The following is a 19345-nucleotide window of genomic DNA, read 5'->3' as shown; positions in this document are numbered from 1 at the left end:
ACCCAAGAGGAGCCTCTCCACCGAGCCCTGCATCCTGCTGCCCTGGCAGCCGGTCCAGCTAGGCACTGGCCCCGTTCGCTGTACCTGGACTTACGCACCGGCTCCCTCCCGATTCCCTTATCAAAGCTGATGGGGGTCGCTGGGGACCGCCCAGCCTTTTGTTAGAGCCTGCACTGCTGTGCGAGCTTGAAAAGAAACATGAAGGTGGGTAAGGTGGGGTCAGGGTTGAAGAGGAGCAGGAGAGGGTGGGAGAGGAAGCTGACACGGTGGGGAGTTTGGGTGGGAGAGAGAGGGTTGGTCAGGGCTGAGGAGGAGGGGAGAAGGGTTTGAGCAGAAGCTGCATTTCTGGGAGACCCAGTAAATCTACAGCCTCATACTGGGAGGTGGTGGAGATCCCTGCAGGGGCATGGGCAGTGAGATGGGACAGAATTCCAAAGAGGGCTAAAAAGGGCCTGATCTTTTCCAAGAGCCAGCTGGAGACCCCTAAGTGCGCCAGACCGGCAGGCCCCAGTAAAGGTCTTCCTGTTCCTCCCCCCAGCTCCTGGCAGGGCTGCAGCACCTCCGCCTGACCAGTCCAGAGGACTCTAAGGAAGTAGTTCTGCCTGGGGCAGTTGAACTGTGGTCCAGCTGCTCCAGTCCCGTCCCATGGCTGTCCACTTTCCTCCCTGTGTCACAGGTGGGCTGGCCAGGTGAGAGCTGCTGGCAGGTGGGCCTGGCTGTGGAGGATAGCCCAGCTCTGGGAGCACCGCGGGTGGGACCCCTCCCTGACGTGGTGCCGGAGGGGACACTACTCAACATGGTGTTGAGGAAGATGCACCGGCCCCGAAGCTGCTCCTACCAGCTGCTGCTGGAGCACCAGCGTCCGAGCTGCATCCAGGGGCTGCGCTGGGTGAGTCCCTTTCACCTGCCCAGGTGCCAGGGTCAGTACCAGGGCTAGAGGGGGGCCTGGATCGTGGCTCGGCATGCTGCTGGTGGTCCAGCTTGCTCTGGGGGTGTAGAGTGGTACAGCTGCCGTAGACAGTGGGTCAGGAAGCTTGTCTGCAGTATGCGTGGGTGGCTCACACAGCTGCAAAGTGTGTGTCTGTGTGTGTGTTCTGCCCAAATGTCTCTGGGCATAGGGGGAAGGGGAACAGGATTTGTTCTCTGTCACCTCTGTGAGCCAGGCATTGAGTGAAGTGCTTGTGTGTTCTCTCCAGGTGAAGGTGGGAGGTATAGGGGCCAGGTCAAGGGGTTGGAGTGAGGTAAGCTTGGTTACGGTTCTTGGGTACGTCACTGTGGCAGCATTCTCCTTTAGTGAGTTACTGAACTGTGCTAATGCTGTGTTTTGGGCTTGGGGTGAGGTGGTCATGTGGACGCTGCTTGGTACCTGCCTTTGGGGTCTCAGGGAAGGATTCTGAGACATTTGGAGAATCTGAGATGACCGAAGTGCCCTTTGCTAGTGAGAAACATTTCTGGACCTGAAAGAATGAAGGAGAGAGCAGGAAGGGGAAAGAATGGTGGGATTTGGGAGGCAAGATAATGGGTGTACTATCCAAATCGGCAGAGACTAAATAGAGTAGCTTAGCTTGAGATTCAGTTACATCTTTACTGCATGTGTCCACCCAGGTTTCGCTATGTTGTCCAGGCTGGTCTTGAACTCCTAGGCCCAAGCAATCCACCTGCCTTGGCCTCCCAAAGTGCTAGTATTACAGGCGTGACCCACCGCGCTTGGCCAGGAGAATTCATTTCTTTTTTCTTTTTCCTTTCTTTTTTTTTTTTTTTTTTAACTGGAGTCTTCCTCTGTCACCAGGCTGGAGTGCAGTGACGCCATCTCGGCTCACTGCAACCTCCGCCTCCCAGGTTCAAGCGATTCTCCTGCCTCAGCCTCCTGAGTAGCTGGGGCTACAGCTGTGCACCACCATGTCCAGCTAATTTTTGTATTTTTAGTAGAGTTGGGGTTTCACCATATTGGCCAGGATGGTCTCGATCTCTTGACCTTGTGACCCGCCTGCCTCAGCCTCCCAAAGTGCTGGGATTACAGGCATGAGCCATTGCACCTGGCCGAGAGTTCATTTCTTATTGGCAAGTGCTTTCTAGTAGAATAACCACTACCTTCTCCCTCCTTCCCCCTACCTTGCCCAACTGCCATTTACGCTGAGGCTGAGTTGAAAAAACTGAGACCCACCAAGATGAGGGGCTCCTCTTTGCACTCAGAATTGAGAGGAGAGTCCAGGTGTCAGTACTGGTAGAGCTGTTCTCTACTAGGGTCTTCCTTATCATGAATCTGGGTCCTCCCCCGCTACCCCTCCAGCTCTCTTCTCTGGGTCATTGGCTGTACCTATTGCCTGGAGCCAGTGGGCTGGAACCCTCCCTCCCTCTTTCCCTCTTAGGCTATAATTATTTGTGCATTTCCTGTCCCCTTCCCAGCTTGCAGAGGCAAGGTAGGGGGTAGGGAGAAGGTCAGGTGCCAGGACAATGAGGTCACTGGAGGATCCCCTGGGACCTGAAGTCTGGGAGGGAGTGGAGGAGGCCACCAGGCTGTTTCCTGACTCCCCTCAGCCCCCAGAAATGAAGGGCTGGTGTGCGTGGGGAGGCTGGAGAGGTGGGGGTGAAGGTTGCTGGAGTGTAAATGGGGTCAAAGGCACAGAAACAAGGCCCTTCCCTGCCAGGCGGGCGTTGGTGACTAGAGGGAACTTAGATTTTTAGTGTTTAGAGGCAGGCGGCTGCTCCCTCTTCTGATGACCATCTTTGGGGACTGGGGTGGGGAGGTTTCATTCCATCATTCCTGTGTTTGAGAGGCTCTGGGTACCTGTGAAGCTGTACCTCTTACCTCTTGATGATGCCTTTAGCCCAGGGAAGGCTTCCATGAGGGAATGAATGAGTGCCAGCTGTGAGCACGCACACCCACGGTAAAGGGGTGGAGCCTGAGTCCCAGGAAGACAGCACTGCCAGTTATTGATGCCAGACCTCCCTCTTCGAAAGCCAAGGGGAAAACCCATTAACCTCCCAGAGAAGAAGTCTGAAGACAGCTCTTTCCGTTCCTACCTAGACCAGGACAAGAGAAAATGCAGGCGGGTTACAGTAGGAGAGCTTGCAGTTAGATACAGACTAAGATAAGACTTAACAGCTATGGCAAAGGTGACACTGGAATGGAATGGAAGAACATCTTTGGAAAACATGAGGGGGGAGGTGAGACCTTGTCTGACGTCTGGGGGCAGGGGCAAGATCAGTGACCTCTGGTGGGTTCTATGAGCTCAGGGAAGTCTGAGATGATTCTCTTTGTGCGACTGTTTTTGGGGAAGTGACCCTATTTTGTAACTCAGAGAACACACTTTCATCCAATCTGTCCAAATAATAGCAGCAGCTAATAGTTATACAGTACTTATGTGCCAGACATTATTGTAAGAGGTTTACCTTTATCATATCAAATAATTCTCACAACAGCCCTGTGAGATAGGTATTAATGTCATCATCTCCATTTTATAGATGTGAAAACGAAGTCACAGAGAGGTTAAGTGACAGGTTCAGAGTTACACAGCTGCTAAGCGACAAAGCTGGGCTTTGGTCCTAGGCAATCTGGCTGCAGAGTCCAAGCTCATAATCACATAACCACCACGCTGCACTTCTCTCTTGCTACAAATAGTAACACCGACACCTTAAGGCATCACCTAACCCCATGCACCCTTCCCCTGTCCCACCACAAGCAGCTTTAGCCTAACATGTTAGCTATGGCCCAAGGGAACTGGTCTGACAGGTCCCCAGGCTGTCTGGCTCTGTGCCTGTCTCTCCAGCCCGGCTCTGACATTCAGTGACAGAGAGTGAGGGTGGGGCAGGCCACAGTGCTGGTGCCAGGGGAGTTAGCGCCTCCTCTTCCACCCTGAAACCTTTCTGTTCAGGAATGAGAGGAGGGAGTGGGTGAGGACCTTCACCTTGACCCATATCAGCTACTTCTTTCCAACTGAGAACCCTGAAACTGACATGGTATAGGTTTTTTTTTTTTTTTTTTTTTTTTTTGCACTGCGTCCTGATAATAGGGCCCATCATGAAATAATAACATCTGATCAAGTCAACTAACATTTACTAAGTAGTTACTATGATCCAGGCACCATTCCAAGTACTTTATGTTATTAACTTTTTGATCCTCATAACCCTTTGTGATAGGTACTATTCTTATCATCAACCCCAGTTTACAGACGAGGAAACTGAAGCACTGAGAACTTCAGTAATCAGCACGAGCTCACATAACCAGATGGTAATGCAGAAGCTAGGATTTGAACCCAAGCATCTGGCTGTGGAGCCCATACACTTGACCACTGACCTTGAATAGCAGCCCTCTCTCGCCCCCATCCTAGAAGGTTGCCATGCACACAAACATCCTGGGGGCACAGAAAGGGTAGAGTAACAAACCTATCTACCTTTGTCTAACCCAGTGGTTTCCAAACTTACTTGCCCACGGAACTTGCCTGAAGGCAGAATACCTCTACTGTCTGTGTCCATAGCACAAAGCTGAGGAAACATGGGGATAGGCATCATGGGAGACGGACGGTAGGGCGTAATGCTAAGAGCATGGCCTTTGGAATCAGACAGACACAGGTATGAATCCTGGTGCCCTTACTGACCAACAGTTAGGGCAGGTTGTAGAACCTTGGAGCTTTCTTTCCTCTAGCTGTGAAATAGGAAACAAATACCTACCTCTGGGGTCAGCACCAGTAGCAGAGTTACTCAGTAGAATCTTACCTTTCTAAATAGTTGTGTGATCTCTCTGGGCTTTTGCTTTCCTTGTCAAAATGAGAGGGATTCCTTAAGGTCCCTTCCTCTGTGCTCATGGGCTAGGGCCTATTCTCTGACCTGCATGCTCATCCCCTGGGGGAGGACAGGAAATGACCAGCCTGGCCATGTGACCCGGCACCTCCCCTCCTAATGTGCCCTCTTCCAGGTCAGAATAATACCAGGAAGGGGCTGGTGCTGGAGCCTGGGTTGTGGGCTCCAGTGGGAGTTGGGGCAGGGACTGGGGCCACCTGGGCATTTTGACATGAACAACAACAAGTCATTAGCACTCAGGCACTGTTTGTTCCTACACAGGGGGCTGGCTGGGTAGCATTCCTGCCCTTCCTCCCTTCCCTGGCTCCTCCTCCTCCTCATTTCCTGTCGTTAAGTCTCCAGGGCTCTGTGTCTGGCACTGGGCTCGGCCCCATGACCTGGGCAGGGATACCCTTGGGACACCTAGTGACTTCCGCCCAGCCCTGGGCCAGGCGCCTGCGCATGCCAGACCTTAGGCCTCTGCCTGGGCACGCAGTGCCAAGATGCCTGTGCTTAGGGCCCTGCCAGCACCAGGCCTGGTTGTACTGCAACTCCCCGGCAGGTCGTTTTCAGGGACCCGAGGGCAGATGGGAAGCTAGGAGAGAGGTGGCTGGTGAGGGGAGAGGAAAGGGGTAGGTGGGGTGGGTGTGGGGAGACTGAGAATGGGAGCACTTCTGGGTGGGAACTTGAACTTCTCCACAGCTGTCTGGCTGTCCCAAGTGTGCACGACTGAGTTACACAAGGTACCTCACCTCCAGGCTTTTATTTCCTCGTAAGTCACAGAGGACAGACAATGCCTGCTCTGCCTATTTTACATCTGATCCTATTTTACATGAGATCCAGTGAAATCAAGGGGGTGGTTGTGCTTTGTAAACTGTAAAGTGCTTTGTAAACTGTACAGTGAGCTCTTTGAGACGGCTCATAGACGGTAGAGCATCTTGTCCAGAGATGCCCACAAACCCCAGTTCTCAGGTGGCAGGAAGAGAAGGGTCGTGAGGGGCTTTCTTGGCCATTATTCCAGGGTATACAGGCCTGGGAATTCCAAATGGCTTGATTGTTACCAACGGCAGGGAATCCTTACTAAGCAGTGTTTCCGTGACAAAGTGCGTCTTCCTGAGCCAGTCCTGTGTGCCACCAAGGACTTATTCACTCTTGCAGGGCATGGGCTGGCAACATCTCAGAGAAGAAAGACGCTTTCCAGCAAGCAGCCCCACCCTAATGCCTCACAGATGAGTACTAGCTAACATGTGCATACAGCTCTATGCCAGGCAATGCTTTAAACATTCGACGTGTAGCAGCTCATTTAATTCTCCCAAAGCCTCATGAGTTGGTATCATTAGTGCTTTATAGATTTTATAGTTAAGGAAACTCAGGTCGGGAGGGAGAGGTTAAATCACTTGTTTCAGGTCACATCTTCAATCAGTAGGGGAGCAGATTTGAATCCAGGAGCCTGGCTCCAGCGTTTGTGTTTTTAACTACCAGGCTGATCCGAGGCCCAGAGATGGCAAGAGACCTGCTCACGGGCCTGTGGAAGGGCACAGAAGCTGGCTGGGGACCAGGCCTGTGACCCCAGCCCAGGAGTGGTCGTTCCTAGGCTTCCTGAGCTGCTCACATCCTGGCTTCCGTCTCACGGGCCTTCTTATCTCATGTTCTCATGCTTCTTTCAGCTCCTTCACTTCTTTCCCCCAACAGTGGCAGTTCACCTGGGGGTGTGGGCACCCCTGGGCCCTGAGTAAGCAGAATGGGTGCCTTGGGGCTCTCACCTGTAAGGAGGCAGTCTTTGGGTTGGGTCTGGTGATCAGGATGGCAGGGTGGGAAGAGGCGATGCCCGAGGCACAGGGTGCTGAGTGAATATTTATTTGCTGAATAAATGGCCACATGGATGCATTTGGGGTTGGGGCCTAGGCAAGGGTGGAAGTGATGGGGGAGGGGAGGTATCCAAGAGCTGGGCTTGAAGGCCTCACACTGATGTGCACACTTTCCCTGCTGCCTCCAGACACCACTCACCAACAGTGAGGAATCCCTGGATTTCAGCGAGAGCCTGGAGCAGGTAGAAGCCTGGGTGGGGTGGAGCTGGGACAGGCAGCACCATGAGGGGTTCAGAGCCTGAATCACTGTGCTCTTCCTCCTTCCAAGGCCTCCACAGAGCGGGTGCTCAGGGCTGGGAGGCAGCTGCATCGGCAACTGCTGGCCACCTGCCCAAACCTCATCCGAGACCGGAAGTACCACCTTAGGCTCTATCGGTGAGTGGAGGCCCTGCTGCGTCCCTGCCCAGCCTCCCTGCTTTCTCTCCGTTCCACTCTATTTCAGGCACCTGGGCCTCACCCTGCTTCTAGCAGAGGGACGAACCAGGCTTGGACCTCAGAGGGTGCCTTTCTAATGCAGAGTTCCTCCCTCTCCCTGCCACCCTCCTTCCACTGGCCTGTCCCCTTCTACCTTCCATAGGCAGTGCTGCTCTGGCAGGGAGCTGGTGGATGGGATCTTGGCCCTGGGACTTGGGGTCCATTCCCGGAGCCAAGTTGTGGGAATCTGCCAGGTGCTGCTGGATGAAGGTGCCCTCTGCCATGGTGAGCCCGAGCCCAGGGTGGGGTGCCCCGGGCTGGGCTGGGCAGTGATGGGGACAGGACAGGGCAGTCCTGGGAAGCAGGCATTACTTGGGGAGTGCTGACGGGTGGCATTGCTGTGGGGTTTCATATCCACATGGCCTCAATTTCCTCTCCTCCCCCATGCCTGGGCCTCTGCCCCCCAGTGAAACACGACTGGGCCTTCCAGGACCGAGATGCCCAATTCTACCGGTTCCCCGGGCCCGAGCCCGAGCCCGAGCCCGTGGGAGCTCATGAGATGGAGGAGGAGTTGGCTGAAGCTGTGGCCCTGCTCTCCCAGCGGGGGCCTGACGCCCTGCTCACTGTGGCACTTCGAAAGCCGTGAGTCAGAATCCCTGCACCCCGTGACCCCAGACCCCACATAGCACTCAGATTCCATGGTTTCTCACACTGATCTCTGGGGACATCCCTCACCTGTTGTGGAGGGAAGGGAACCTGGCTGGCCCAGAAGCCCCTGGCCCTGACTGCCATGGACTCACTGTGTGACCTGGATCCCTCCACACTCCCAAACCGACCCCAAGTCAGTTTCTTCCTCTGTAAATGAGGGTGTTGGGCCAGGGGGATCTCTGAGGACCCTTCCCACTCAGAGACACAGTTGTGGCTGAAAGCAAGGGAGTTTTGGAAACTGCAGTCCGGTGGGTCCAGGTTCAAATTCCAGCTGGACCGGCTACTGGCTGGGTGACCTTGAGCCTCCCCATGCTAGTTCCTGTTCTGTCAAGTGAGGATAATTGAACTGCTCCTTAGGCTTGTTGTGAAACAATGCATGCAAAATGCTCATCACAGGCGCTGCCACATGTGCGCACTCAGTAAAGGTTAGCCGCTGCTGATAACCGTCACTGCTGAGGCACCGTCTGGGCTTCGGCTGGGTGGGTAGAGTGGCTCCCTGCGCCTGGCGGGCCCACAGTTCACGGTGTGCTCCCATCCCTCCTGTCCCTGCAGCCCAGGTCAGCGCACGGATGAAGAGCTGGACCTCATCTTTGAGGAGCTGCTGCACATCAAGGCTGTAGCCCACCTCTCCAACTCGGTCAGTCCCGCCCCTCCCAGCCCTGCCCTGTCCCAGGCATCTCCTCTTCCTGTGACTTCCCTGAAACTCAACTGCTGGGCCAGAGGGCATTTCTCCACTTCCATCTGTGGCTGGAAATTTTCAGTCTGATTTCTTGCCCCCAGCGCTACTCTGTCTGAAAATCCTTCCGCCTCTCTCAGCCCATTTTCTCCACTTGCTTTGTCTCCTGCCAAATCCTGGAAACACCTGACCTGGCCACATTTCTGTCCCTCAGCACTTGTGTCTTTGGACCTAACCACACCCCTAGCAAAAGCCTGGCTGCTCTGCACATGAACTTGTCACCACCGACTCTCCTATCTCCACCACACAGGTGAAGCGAGAATTAGCGGCTGTTCTGCTCTTTGAACCACACAGCAAGGCAGGGACCGTGTGTAAGTCCAGCAGGGCACAAGAAGCCAGGCACAGGGCCTGAACATGGGCAGAAGGATGTGTGAAGGAGTGGTAGGTGCCAGGAGGGCCTGGTCTGAGGTATGCCTCTGTCAGTGTTCAGCCAGGGGGACAAGGGCACTTCATGGTACATTATCTGGAAGGGATCTGTCAACGTGGTGACCCATGGCAAGGTGAGTCCTCCCTCCTCCCCGCCCCAGTGCCCTGGATCCTAACTGCTCCCTGGTCCGTTCCTCATGGGTAGTGCCTTTGTTAGTCTACTGCTGCTGACCCTCTGTGTCTCCTGTCTGGGTTGTTTTCCTGCTGTGGGTCTGTCCTGGCAAGGGCTGGGGCTGGCAGGGGTGGGCTGAGACTGAGGCCTGGCTGCAGGGGCTGGTGACCACCCTGCATGAGGGAGATGACTTTGGACAGCTGGCTCTGGTGAATGATGCACCCCGGGCAGCCACCATCATCTTGCGAGAAGACAACTGTCATTTCCTGCGTGTGGACAAGCAGGACTTCAACCGTATCATCAAGGTGCTGCTGCTGGGGTCGGGGAGGGCAGGGGCCGTTCGTCCAGAGAAGTGATGTGGGGCGAGGAGTAGGGACCAGAGCAGAGGGCCTGTAAGAAGCAGGGCAGGTAGGAGACGCTGGGCTATGACGGCTGGCAGTGGGGACCATGGCCCTGGGTATGTGTGAGAAGGTGAAGCCCATAGGGCACAGCAGGGGTTCAGCGAGACCAGTGACCTCAGGCGCAGTGTGGGAGACCAGGGGAAGGATGAGTGTACACGGGGCAGGGGACTAGGCTGTGGGACAGGAAGGATGCATGGAAGGAAGGGAAGGCTGAGGAGGTGGAGCCAAAGTCAGAGGTGGGAGAAGGGCTGTGGGTCCCTGTGGGACCCTCATGGGGCTCAGGGGCTGGAATAAAGGAGGTAGATGAGAGGGTCTAAAGCTGGAACATCATGTGTTGAGCATGGGGTGTGGCCTTTTCTCCAGGATGTGGAGGCAAAGACCATGCGGCTGGAAGAACATGGCAAAGTGGTGCTGGTGCTGGAGAGAGCCTCTCAGGGCGCCGGCCCATCTCGACCCCCAACCCCAGGCAGGAACCGGTAACATACCTGCCATGCTCCCTCTCCACACTGTCTCTCCTTTCATTTCCCAGTCTTTGCTCCCTTCCCCTGTGTCATATCCCTGCCCTCTGGCCACCCGTGGATGGAGAGGTATTGAGGGACCAGGATGCACCCGCTGAGTCAGTCTCTTCCCTGCCCTAAGGTGGGACAGGGCTGGCTAATCGAGAAAAATGATGTAATTGGTTATTGATGTCTGCCCAGGTGTGGGAGTGGGGAGTGGTGGCACCAGTGCCATAGATTGGCCATTTCTGCTAGGTATACAGTGATGTCTGGTACCCCAGAGAAGATCCTAGAGCTCCTGTTGGAGGCCATGGGACCAGATTCCAGTGCTCATGACCCAACAGGTAAGGGCAAGAGACACCCTGCCTGCTTTCTGACTCATTGGGTGGTCCATGCAGCCTGGGAGAGAGCCAGGTACCCTGCATCTGACCTCACCGAATGCTGGATTGGTCTGTACAGTGGTTGGCAATAAGTCCTCTTACCTGTGCTCTTGGCTTAGTGGGGGGCACTATCACAGGGGCTGGACACTGCTGGTACCTTGCAGGTGGTGGGATGTGGGGAAAGGTCCTTCCATCTGTCCATACACCTGTGCTCAGCAGACTTGGCCTCTGAAGCCTCCTCCCATCCCCCTACCCTGCCCTACAGAGACATTCCTCAGCGACTTCCTCCTGACCCACAGGGTCTTCATGCCCAGCGCCCAACTCTGTGCCGCCCTTCTGCACCAATATCCTTCCAGCCCCACGGGGATGGTGTGTGTAGGGGATAGGATGGTGCATAGGGTTGAGAGAATCTTACCAGTGTGGCTGTGCTGAGTCCTCTAAATGCCAGCCTGCTGCCAGGCCCAGCTTGCCTGGGGCCTGGGCATCCTGCCCGTCCTTTGCCTCAGGTGGGTGGCCCTGGTTGGATATTGTGGTTCCCTTGACTGGTGCCCACCTTCCATGCGGAGCCTGCGGGTGGCAGTGAGCAGGAACGCAGCACCTACATCTGCAACAAGAGGCAGCAGATCCTGCGGCTGGTCAGCCAGTGGGTGGCCCTGTATGGCTCCATGCTCCACACTGACCCTGTGGCTACCAGCTTCCTCCAGGTACCTGAGAGTGAGGCACAGCAGGGCTGGGCTGCCCGAGGTGGACACAGCTACAGCCATCTCAATGCATCTTGGCTCTTCTTAGAAACTCTCGGACCTGGTGGGCAGGGACGCCCGACTCAGCAACCTGCTGAGGGAGCAGTGGCCAGAGAGGCGGCGACACCACAGGTGATGCTTTGATTCCGTTAATTTGTCATTTCCATAACTGGCAGTGCCACGGGGACCAAGAGCATATGCTCTGGAGTCAAGCACTTGGCTTCAGATCCAGGCTGAACCACTTACTTCAATTCCTTGTTCTTATCAGTCCCCTTGCTGTTCACCCTCACGCCACACGTCCATCCATTCTCATGCGTCATGCACTCATTCATTTATTCATTCTCATATCCTGAGTGTACCTGCTGTTCTCACTTCCTCCATTGGGCATGCATTTATTACCAAATACCCTCAGTGCCAGTTTCTGCCAGCCCCGCCCAGTACATTTCCTAGACTTTACCTTCACCCTTGCAGGTGTTCCCACGGGAGCAGCTGAGATTCAGGGGGATCGGGAGCTCATCTGAAACAGCACTTGATCTGAAACCCTGGGTCTCCATCTGCCTTTAACTTTTTCCTTCCCCTCCTGGCCTTGGAAAATCACAAAGTCCAGGGGCCTGGTTTCAAGACCGTGTTTGCCCCTCTGTATGTGATACTTACCTGGTAGTGCTTACCTCTGAACCACTGGTGAGGGCCGGGGGGAATCCAGAGCCCCAGGGGCCTCCCTGCTGCTGGCCCAGGAATACCCGGGCTTGCTCACCTCCCTTCTCTCTTGTCCGCAGGTTGGAGAACGGCTGTGGGAATGCATCTCCTCAGATGAAGGTGTCTGCCTGGCCCCAGCTTCTTTCCTCTGCTCCTCCTGGACTGCAGGCCCCTCCTTCACCCCCTGACCCTGAGGGGCTCTGTGTGCGTGGGAAGCTCTCCTCCCACAGACACACCCTTGGGTCTGTGACAGGTGTTCACAGGGCCCTTGCTGCATGTGGTGCCCTGGGCCAGGCCGTGCCCGGAGGCGCAGAGGCCTAAGGCGGTCTCCCTCCTCCCCCACTCCCTGACTCCATGGGCCTTTTATTCCTTTTGGGAGGTAATTCATGCCCACAGGTAGAGCCTGGGAGATAAGGAATGGTGGCTGGAGTTGGCCTCTGAGGCCCACAGGGCTCCTGGTGGCCAGTGCTATGGGAGCTCAGAGGAAGGTGAGGCCCCTCCCTGGAAAGTCAGAGGTGGCCCCAGGCCATTCTCAGCTGGGGCTTAAAGGGAAGCAAAGAGGGGACGAGAAGATGTGACTGCAGCCAGGATTTGAGAAGATGTGACTGCAGCCAGGATTTGGTTGAGGAATGGTGGGAGAAAGAACTGGAAAGGTAGAGTGGGTTGGTGGTGGGGAGGGCTGCACTGGGAATAAAATCCAGGGGCCTCACCGGCCAGCAGGCTCCCCGTGCTCCCAGCCTACTGTGCGTCCCAGCCTCTGCCTGCTGGAGGCTCTCACTGGCTTCTTCTCCTCCGAAGGCTAAGCCTGTTATCCCCTCAGGACCTTTGTACTTATCCCTTAGCCTGGAAGCGTCTTTCTCTGGCTCTGCCTGACAGGATCCTTCTTGTTCTCATCTCAGCCAAATGCTGGGTTCCCAGACAGGCCCCCTCCCATCTCCCTATCTGGAGCACCTTCCCCTTTCTCCCCACCGGGCTGTGCCGTGGTGTCCTCTGTGATTTTCTTCAAAGCACTCTTGCCAGGTGGAGTTGTTTTCTTTGCCTACTTGCTTTCTGTCCTTTGGTCTCTCTCCCATCCCACTGGAGGATTGACTTCCCTCCTGCGGGCCCCCACCTCCGCTTCTCCTTGCTCACATGCTGCCTGGCTCTTGGCTGACGCTCAGAAACTGATGTGGGCTCACCCTCGCGGGCTGGGCACTGTGCTAGGTGCTGATGCTGCACTTCAGCCCTGGCCTGTGGGGCTGCAGTCAGGCAAGGGGCAGAGCAGTTAAACAACCCGTGATGTGCAGTGGCACAGGACACTTTCTGAGAATCTGCACTGGAGTCGGCTCCTGAAAATGGGAGGGGAAGGGCCGACTCCAGTGCAGATTCAGGGAAAGTGTCCCATGTAAGCGACTACTGGAGCTGAGAGCTGCAGGGGGCGAGGGTGGAGGAAGAAGAGGATACCTGGCGGGCAAACCCAGGAGGAAAGGGAACCCAGGAGGAGGATCCCTGGAGGAGCGAGAGTGAGAGCAGGGCCCCAGAGCAGGCAGGAAGTGGGCAGGGCCCCATGGGCCAGGGCCAGGGGGTCTGATCTTTGTCCTAAGAGCAGTGCAGACCACTGAAGGGGTTTGAGCCAAGGTTGGCAAAGTCTGATTTGTGTTTTGAATAGGTCAGCTAAAGAGCCTGGGCTTTCTCCAGCAAACAGTGGCCGCCATTGAAGCCGAGGGCGGGAGCTTCACGGGGCTCTGGTCAGGCAGACTGGAGGAGGAGGGTTGGAGGCACCTGGGAGGGAGGAGGAGGAGCATAGTTGGGCCATTGGAGTAGATAAGGAGTGAGGCCTCGTGGGCAGGTGGAACTGAAATTAGCCTGGGCAGGGGAGGAGGGGGCATGGGAGACCCATTTCAAAGAAGAATCCTCAAAGCAAGATGACAAGCTACAGGAAGTGTGGAGGAGCCTGGAGCCTGGGAGAATGGCTGGGGAGCAGAGTGGTCTGGGAGGCAGGATGCAAGGATCCGATGGGTATATGGAGTGTGAGGTAATGGATCACTCATGTGGAAGGATCCAGGGGGTGTTTGAGACCAGGGTTTGGAAGAGAGTTCAGCACTGCTGGTAGTTTTGGGAATCACCCATGTACAGGCGACATATGAGGCAGTGAGGAACTCTGCAGGGGGCCCTGAGATTTGAAAATGTAGGGAAGAGCAATGGATTGAGGTCTGAACCTGGAGCATCTGCCATACGCAGAGCTGGGAGGAGGGACAGAGTCAGTACCAGAGTCGGAAAAAAGCAGGGTGGGAAGGGGAACCTGCGTCAGGAGCCTTGCCTGGTAGGTGCTGCCCCACCAGCAGAGGCTTGGCAGTGGTTTCCACGCACTGCATCTCTGCTGTGGACTGGGACAGGGCCGCTGGCACAGTGTTGGAGCACAGAGAGGGAAAGGAGCAGCAGGGATTCCAACTCTGCCAGTTAGCAGCTGTGTGGCTTTGGGCATGTTACTTAACCTCTCTGAGCCTCATTTATTTCATCCATAAATGGAAATAATAATGCTTTTGTCAAAGGTGCATTGTGAATATTTAGATCCTCAGAATAATGCCTGGCTTGTAGCAAATGGTAGCTGGAGGGAAAGGAAGAAAAAATCCAAGTCAACAGCTGAAGAGTTTTCATATCAGAACTGCTCTGGACCTATCTGGCAGAGGCAGAAGCACACACACGCAGGGGCATGGATTTGCCCCGCCCTTAGACACGTTGTGTCTTCTCCTGGAGCCTTGGTCCCAGGTGCCTTACCTGGGCTCAGGTGAATGTGGCAGGCAGAGCCCTCTGGTGGTGTGAATGCTGTGTGGCGCCCGTGCTCCTGGTGACACAGGGCCCTCACAATCCCTCCCTCCATGCTCTCCTCTCGTCCTCCCAGTCTTATTTTCTCATTCCTCTTCCTCCCAGGCCCGGAACTTGCCTGTTTGGCTCCCCAACCAGGACGAGCCCCTTCCTGGCAGCAGCTGTGCCATCCGAGTTGGGGATAAAGGTTGGTGGTCTGAGCCAGTTGGGCACGCCTGACATCTGCACCCTGCTGTCTCTGCCTCTCTTGTCTTGCTGTTGTCGCTTTTGACCTGGGTGTGCCTGGGCCAAGGTGGCATGCTGTACTCCTCAGGGTCTGTGTTCCAGGCTGCTGGCCACATCTGTCTCCTGTACCTCTTTTTTTTGCTCAGGGCCTCCCCACCTGCAGCTCAGCCTCTTGGGGATTCCTCCCACCCTTACTGCAATAACTGCCCTCTCCCTCCTGGGGTAGAGATCAGGCGGCCCTTCCCACAGTTCAGTCTGGTCTCCTCTTTAGTCCCCTATGACATCTGCCTGCCAGACCACTCAGTGTTGACCCTGCAGCTGCCTGTGACAGCGTCTGTGAGAGAGGTGATGGCGGCGTTGGCTCAGGAGGATGGCTGGACCAAGGGGCAGGTGCTGGTGAAGGTCAATTCTGCAGGTGGTGAGTTATGCCCCTGGATAGACCCCAAGGGAGGGTGGCCCCTCAGATCTGCGCCCAGGTCCCCCAGTCAAGATCATTGTCATCATTGTCATCTTTCTCGTCTTCCTCAGTGTGAATGATGGCTAGCATTCATGGGAGGTGGAGTGCATCTATTTGAAGTGCATTTCATGCAGTGTGTAAGAGCATGAGCTCTGGAGCCTGCTTCTTGCATTTGGCACCAGCCCTTTAGCTCCTTATCTGTGTGTCCTCCGGCAGGGTACTTCATCTCTCTGTGCTCAGTTTTATCATCCGTAAAATGGGAATAGTAGGAGTACTTGCCCCCTGGAGGAACTGTGAGGATCAAATGAGTTCATCTATGAAAGCATTTAGAATGGCGCCTGGCACATAGTGATACATAACTATTAGCTGCTATTACTATCATCATTTGTGTTTAGTCATTTAATATGAAATAATAACAATCTCATGAGGTGCAGGTACTTTTATCCTATTTTCAGACAAGAACACTGAAGCTCAAAGGGTGTGAGCTATTCCTCAAGCTCACACAGTGAGAGTAGCTGGTCTTGGAACTTAGGTAGTCTTCATTTGTTTAGTCACTCAGCAAACATTTTTGAGGATCAGCTATGAGCCAGCAATATGTTAGGAGCTGGAGATACCACAGCAGGTAAAACAGGTCAGCTTGATGGTTAAGAGCATAGACTGTGGACTCCCAGACGTGTGAAGGCATCTTAGGCTCACCATTTACTAGCTGTGTGATGCTGGGGAAGTTGCTTAACCTCTCTGAGCCTGCATTTCCTCACCTGTTAGATGAGGACTGTAATTGTATCTACCAAAGGGTTGTAATGGCTACTAAGTGAGCTAATGTGTGTAAAGCAGCACAGGGTCTGCCACAAAGTCAGTGCTGAGAACATGGTGGGCTCAGGATTATTAAGATGGGCCTCCAGAGAACCTGGAACATTCAAAACCACCATTCTCTGTGGAGGGCATGGGCCTGACAGCTGGAACCCAGGACAGACAAGAATTAGGGGCGTTCAAGAAGTGGGGATGAGAAAAGAAAAGCCTTCTCCTTTCAGTAAGTGGGGAGAGTTGAAGGCCTCCTGTGTGCCCTGCCCTGGGAAGCACTGCCCTCTGCTGGCCATCTGGTGAGTTGCAGTTGCCCAAAGGGCATGTGTATTGAGACCCTACTTATGTGCCAGGCACTGTTTAGAGCACTGATCGCCAAAGCACTTGGATTGACACCCATGTCAATAACCAATATTTAATTAAAACCCGCACCCCACGGTGTGAATATTTGTTTGTAAGTAATACACATATATTACTACATTAATATCATAATAAAGATAGATAAAATAGAAATTGATGGAGTAGAAATGCAAAGCAGGTAGAAAAAATAAATGTAAGTAGAAGAGCTCATATTTTCCCCAGGCATGTGAATGATCTGATGTGCCTTACTTTGGAGGCCACTGCTCTAGGGACTGGGAACTCAAGCACAGTCCCAGTCCATGAGGAGCTGATGAAAATCAACACCAAGGCTTATGTAAGACACTTCCCAGTTTTCAAAGAGCTTTTATACATAGCATATACTTATAGCTACTATTTATATACATTATTTTATTTGACTTATGAAATAGTCAGGGCAAGTCTTATTGTCTCCATTTTACCAGGGAGGAAAGTGAGGCTGAGGGAGGATCAGACCCTGCCCAGGTTCTTCCTGACTCACTGAGGATCTTTTCTCATTCTCTTGGATGTGCTTTCCTGGGCAGCGTGGCTGTGTGGGCACATGTACCTGTGTATTCTGAGCACCCGCCCAGGACTTCAACCCCGCTACGAGGAGAAACAACCTCCCAGCCTCCCAAACATCTCTTCCACCCTGTCCTCCAGCTGGTCCCTGGCCTCCCTCCCTTCCCCCACCCAGGCCGCCACTGCTGTCTTTGCAGATGCCATTGGCCTGCAGCCAGATGCCCGTGGTGTGGCCACATCTCTGGGGCTCAATGAGCGGCTCTTTGTTGTCAACCCACAGGAAGTGCATGAGCTGGTAGGGACCAGGCAGGGTGCCAGGGCCCAGGGAGGAGATCTATTTTGAGCCTGGAAGGGGTGGATTCTGGGGAGGGTCCCAGGGAGAAGAGGGAGGAAGGGCCTGGCTCTGGCTGCTGCTGGGTCCTCAGCATACAGAGAAAGGAGTGGGCTTCAGCTGATGGGGAAATTCCCAAGATTGTGCAGGGCAGGGGCTGGTAGCACTGGTTGGGAGCTCCCAAGGAGAAAGAGGAGGACCTGCCCTAGTTAGGGGTTCCCCAGGAGACAGGAGCCTAAAAGGAGGGGTCTCGGCACTGGGGAGCCCTATCCTCCAGCTGCTACAGCCCCTAGACACCCTCTACTCGCCGCTCCTGCCCTCCTAACCCTCCTGCTAACATGAGCATAGAGTCCTTGCCCCAACCCTCTCCCCCTACCCTGTGCCTTTCCCTGGATTCCTCAGGCAGCCCCCTGAGCACTCTCCCACCCGCAGACCCCACACCCTGACCAGCTGGGGCCCACTGTGGGCTCTGCTGAGGGGCTGGACCTGGTGAGTGCCAAGGACCTGGCAGGCCAGCTGACGGACCACGACTGGAGCCTCTTCAACAGCATCCACCAGGTGTGGGAAGCAGAGCTGGGGGAGGAGAGCAGGCGGCAGGAGGCCCGGCTCAGCTCGGCATTCACTGACCTCGCCTGCTGCCCCATGCCCAGGTGGAGCTAATTTACTATGCGCTGGGCCCCCAGCATCTGCGGGATGTCACCACCGCCAACCTGGAGCGCTTCATGCGCCGCTTCAACGAGCTGCAGTACTGGGTGGCCACCGAGCTGTGTCTCTGCCCAGTGCCCGGCCCCCGGGCCCAGCTGCTCAGGAAGTTCATTAAGCTGGCGGCCCAGTGAGTCCCTGTCCAGCGGGTGGGGCGTCGCCAGAGTCCCTGGGCTACCTTTTCCTAAACTCCCCTCTTTGCTTAGTATGTTGCCAAATCTGCCACCCTATTTGTTCCCTGGGTCTCCTGGAGCCTCTGCCTTCCCACCGCATCCAGCTTGGGTCTCTGCAGAGGCTGGCCTGGCCGTTGTCTGGGGACACTGTGGGGGTGGCTGCTTCCCTTACCCTGAGGGTCTCTGGGTCTTCTGCTCACAGCCTCAAGGAGCAGAAGAATCTCAATTCCTTCTTTGCCGTCATGTTTGGCCTCAGCAACTCAGCCATCAGCCGCCTAGCCCACACCTGGGAGGTAGGTGTGGTTTGGAGGGCCCCCCTCCTGAGGTCAGGCCTCAGGCCCTCCTGGGAGTGCTGGATGGGGTTGGGCCTCCCCCAGAGCAGCTGCTCATCTGCCTCCCTTTCACAGCGGCTGCCGCACAAAGTCCGGAAGCTGTACTCCGCCCTCGAGAGGCTGCTGGTGAGTGCTCAGCCCTGCCTGGCCTGGCTCTGCTAGGATCAGCTTGGCTCAGCCCTGCCCTCCAGACATCCTCACTCTTGGCTTCCCCACAGCCCCTATACCTGTCCTTTGTCACTTTCAGGGTTCCCAACCTCGGCCCGGGGCCTAGCTCCGGCCTGTGAGTTTGGGGAGCTGGCTGAGGAGGGGGTGTTCAGCACTAGGATAGGGGTTGCATGGTGCACTCTGGCCCTCAGTGTGTGTCTGCATGGGGGCAGGAGATCCTGTGAGAAGACTGGGCTGGAGCATGTGGGTGTCCGGTCCTGGGGTCTGAGGTACCAGGGCAGCGTCAGGGGCTCCAGAGCCCAAGGGCCTGGCACGGAGCGCCCATGGTGCACCAGGGCCTGTCTGCCCCTCAGGAGCTCCGAGGGGCTTGTAGAACAGGCGAGGAAAGACTTGGGGGTGGAACCTCCCACCTCCAGGAACTTTTGAGGATTTTGACTGTTCTGGAGAGAAGCAGAGAAGAGGTACTTCATCAGCATAGCCTGGGAGCTCTTGAGAGAAAATCCACCTCGTGGGGCTCAAGGGGTTCAAAGGAGTTTACTCTCCAGAGAGAGAAAGGGAGAGAGAGGGAGGGACAGAGAGAGACAGGGACAGAAAGGGACAGAGAGATGACAGAGACAGACTTTTCCAAGAAACTTGGGGCCCCTCTAAGTGCTGTGAATTTTCTCAGTGCTAATGGGAGGCTGGAAGCCCCGTGCTC

At 55.3% G+C, this 19345-nt stretch overlaps 1 protein-coding gene across 4 annotated transcripts; it reads left to right on the top strand.

Moving 5' to 3' along the window:
- The first annotated feature begins 31 nt into the window (after positions 1 to 31).
- RAPGEF3 (Rap guanine nucleotide exchange factor 3) lies at positions 32 to 19323 on the top strand. 4 transcript variants are annotated; one of them, XM_031650433.1, is made up of 23 exons: positions 32 to 204; positions 677 to 889; positions 6776 to 6829; positions 6916 to 7022; positions 7225 to 7346; positions 7529 to 7703; positions 8322 to 8406; positions 8756 to 8816; positions 8929 to 9005; positions 9202 to 9348; positions 9808 to 9920; positions 10197 to 10285; positions 10587 to 10665; positions 10875 to 11025; positions 11111 to 11193; positions 11838 to 11961; positions 14668 to 14749; positions 15059 to 15205; positions 17140 to 17237; positions 17706 to 17831; positions 17924 to 18105; positions 18351 to 18441; positions 18556 to 19321. In XM_031650433.1, exons 1-23 carry the CDS (start codon positions 199 to 201, stop codon positions 18640 to 18642), a joined length of 2499 nt encoding a protein of 832 aa, XP_031506293.1. In that variant the 5' UTR covers positions 32 to 198; the 3' UTR covers positions 18643 to 19321. The 4 variants fall into 4 exon arrangements, 3 of the variants coding, with proteins under 3 accessions (XP_031506293.1, XP_031506295.1, XP_031506294.1); XM_031650435.1 differs by having other exon boundaries at positions 11838 to 11877; positions 18556 to 19320; XM_031650434.1 differs by lacking the exon at positions 17924 to 18105 and having other exon boundaries at positions 18556 to 19323.
- The last annotated feature ends 22 nt before the right edge of the window (positions 19324 to 19345 follow it).

Source organism: Papio anubis, chromosome 9 (assembly GCF_008728515.1).
Source record: "Papio anubis isolate 15944 chromosome 9, Panubis1.0, whole genome shotgun sequence".
NCBI classification, from domain to species: Eukaryota; Metazoa; Chordata; class Mammalia; order Primates; family Cercopithecidae; genus Papio; species Papio anubis.
The sequence above is the reverse complement of the archived record's forward strand: the minus strand, read 5'-3'. Positions and strand labels throughout refer to the sequence as shown.

Bases quoted from the DNA above. Each gene is read 5' to 3' on its own strand.
- RAPGEF3 (XM_031650433.1), top strand. The intron at 890-6,775 runs GTGAGTCCCTTT...TGCTGCCTCCAG, and splicing joins GCATCCAGGGGCTGCGCTGG to ACACCACTCACCAACAGTGA. The intron at 8,817-8,928 runs GTAAGTCCAGCA...TGCCTCTGTCAG, and splicing joins CAGCAAGGCAGGGACCGTGT to TGTTCAGCCAGGGGGACAAG.